Here is a 1332-nt window from a genome sequence, read left to right as displayed (position 1 = left end):
AAATAGATGATGAAATGTAGCTTTATTTGTAATAACGGATATATTAAATTTATATTAGCTGTACTGAATTATTTAATGACTTATGTTAATAACTATAAACACTATCAGATATTTCGTTAATTGAAATAATTTAACCGAGGAACAGAAGCTTTTTCAACAAAGCCAATTTCAGTAAAAATGATTGATCATCAGTTGGACTGATTCTATCACTAGCAGCACCTTCAAGACCCTCTGGTATTGATTCATCCACAGGCACGGCACTGACTGCCATGAAGATGGCAAAACAAACGAGTAGGGTCTAAAAAAAAAAACAAATTGAATTTAATTAGAATTTTAATTTTCAATTTTAAAAAATCACAAAAAAAGTTTTTTTATTATATATAGTTTTTAATAGATATCCTTTAATTTCGTATTTGTACGCACCAAGAATAAAAATTTCATTTTGTTAATGTTTTTGTTTTGATTAGTTATGTCAATTTAAAACGTTTAGATACAGCGACGAACGTGTACTGATAATATTTAAGGTCTAAGCCGCCTATTTATACAACCAGCAAAAATATAAAATCAACCAAACCTAACACTCCAACTAACAATAAAATTTGTTTGGACTATTAAAAGCGATTTTAGATCGATTTCTGCTATGGTTTTTTTTTATTTGTATGTTATGTTGTTGTTGCAAATGGCGTTGTTATTGTAAAATGGCATTTCTTTATTGTTGTTATTGTTGCTATTATTGTATGAATTGCTCTTAAAGCATAGTTAGGTATTGCCTTCGTTGGTTTTGGAGATCTTTTGGTTTGTTTACACGTAAAATGGCAACTAATATTTTGGTTGAATCTTTTCTCTTGGCGTTTAGCATAATTCTACCTTAGCCTATTTGTTTAGTAAATTATACTTCATTATGACATTAAAATTGTTAATGTATTTGTAGTTTTCGATGATTCTTGCAAATTTCTGTAGTTAATTCGTTTGATGTTTTTAAGCGAGACTTAAGCATTTCGCTTAGCAAGTTTTCACACCTTTTTACTAAAGCAAAATATGCCGAAACTTTTATTGTTGATCATCTTTGTTTTATTTTTAAAAAATTCTTTTTATTTTCTTATGTTAAACAAAATGATGCAAACAAGTGTATTAAACATGCAATAAAGAATGAGTTACTAAGAAACCAAAATCCAATGAAATAAAAATCAAATTTTAATAATCATTTAGCAAATAAAAACCACAGGTTAATAATACTACTACCATAACAATAAATAATAAATATTATATTAAAAAGTCATAATACTAATTGAAACAAATAATTCTATATAAATAAAATGAAATAAATTTTGT

At 26.3% G+C, this 1332-nt stretch overlaps 1 protein-coding gene across 1 annotated transcript; it reads right to left on the bottom strand.

Annotated features, from left to right (window-relative positions):
- Window positions 1–507, bottom strand: LOC119673349. Its single transcript, XM_038084613.1, has 2 exons — window positions 424–507; window positions 1–298 (listed from the first exon to the last, which is right to left on the bottom strand). Exons 1-2 carry the CDS (start codon window positions 439–441, stop codon window positions 131–133), a joined length of 186 nt encoding a protein of 61 aa, XP_037940541.1. The 5' UTR covers window positions 442–507; the 3' UTR covers window positions 1–130.
- Window positions 508–1332: the final 825 nt, after the last annotated feature.

Source organism: Teleopsis dalmanni, chromosome 1 (assembly GCF_002237135.1).
Source record: "Teleopsis dalmanni isolate 2A chromosome 1, ASM223713v2, whole genome shotgun sequence".
Taxonomy (NCBI): Eukaryota; Metazoa; Arthropoda; class Insecta; order Diptera; family Diopsidae; genus Teleopsis; species Teleopsis dalmanni.
Note: the sequence above shows the minus strand (reverse complement) of the source record. Positions and strands in the feature narration are given on the sequence as shown.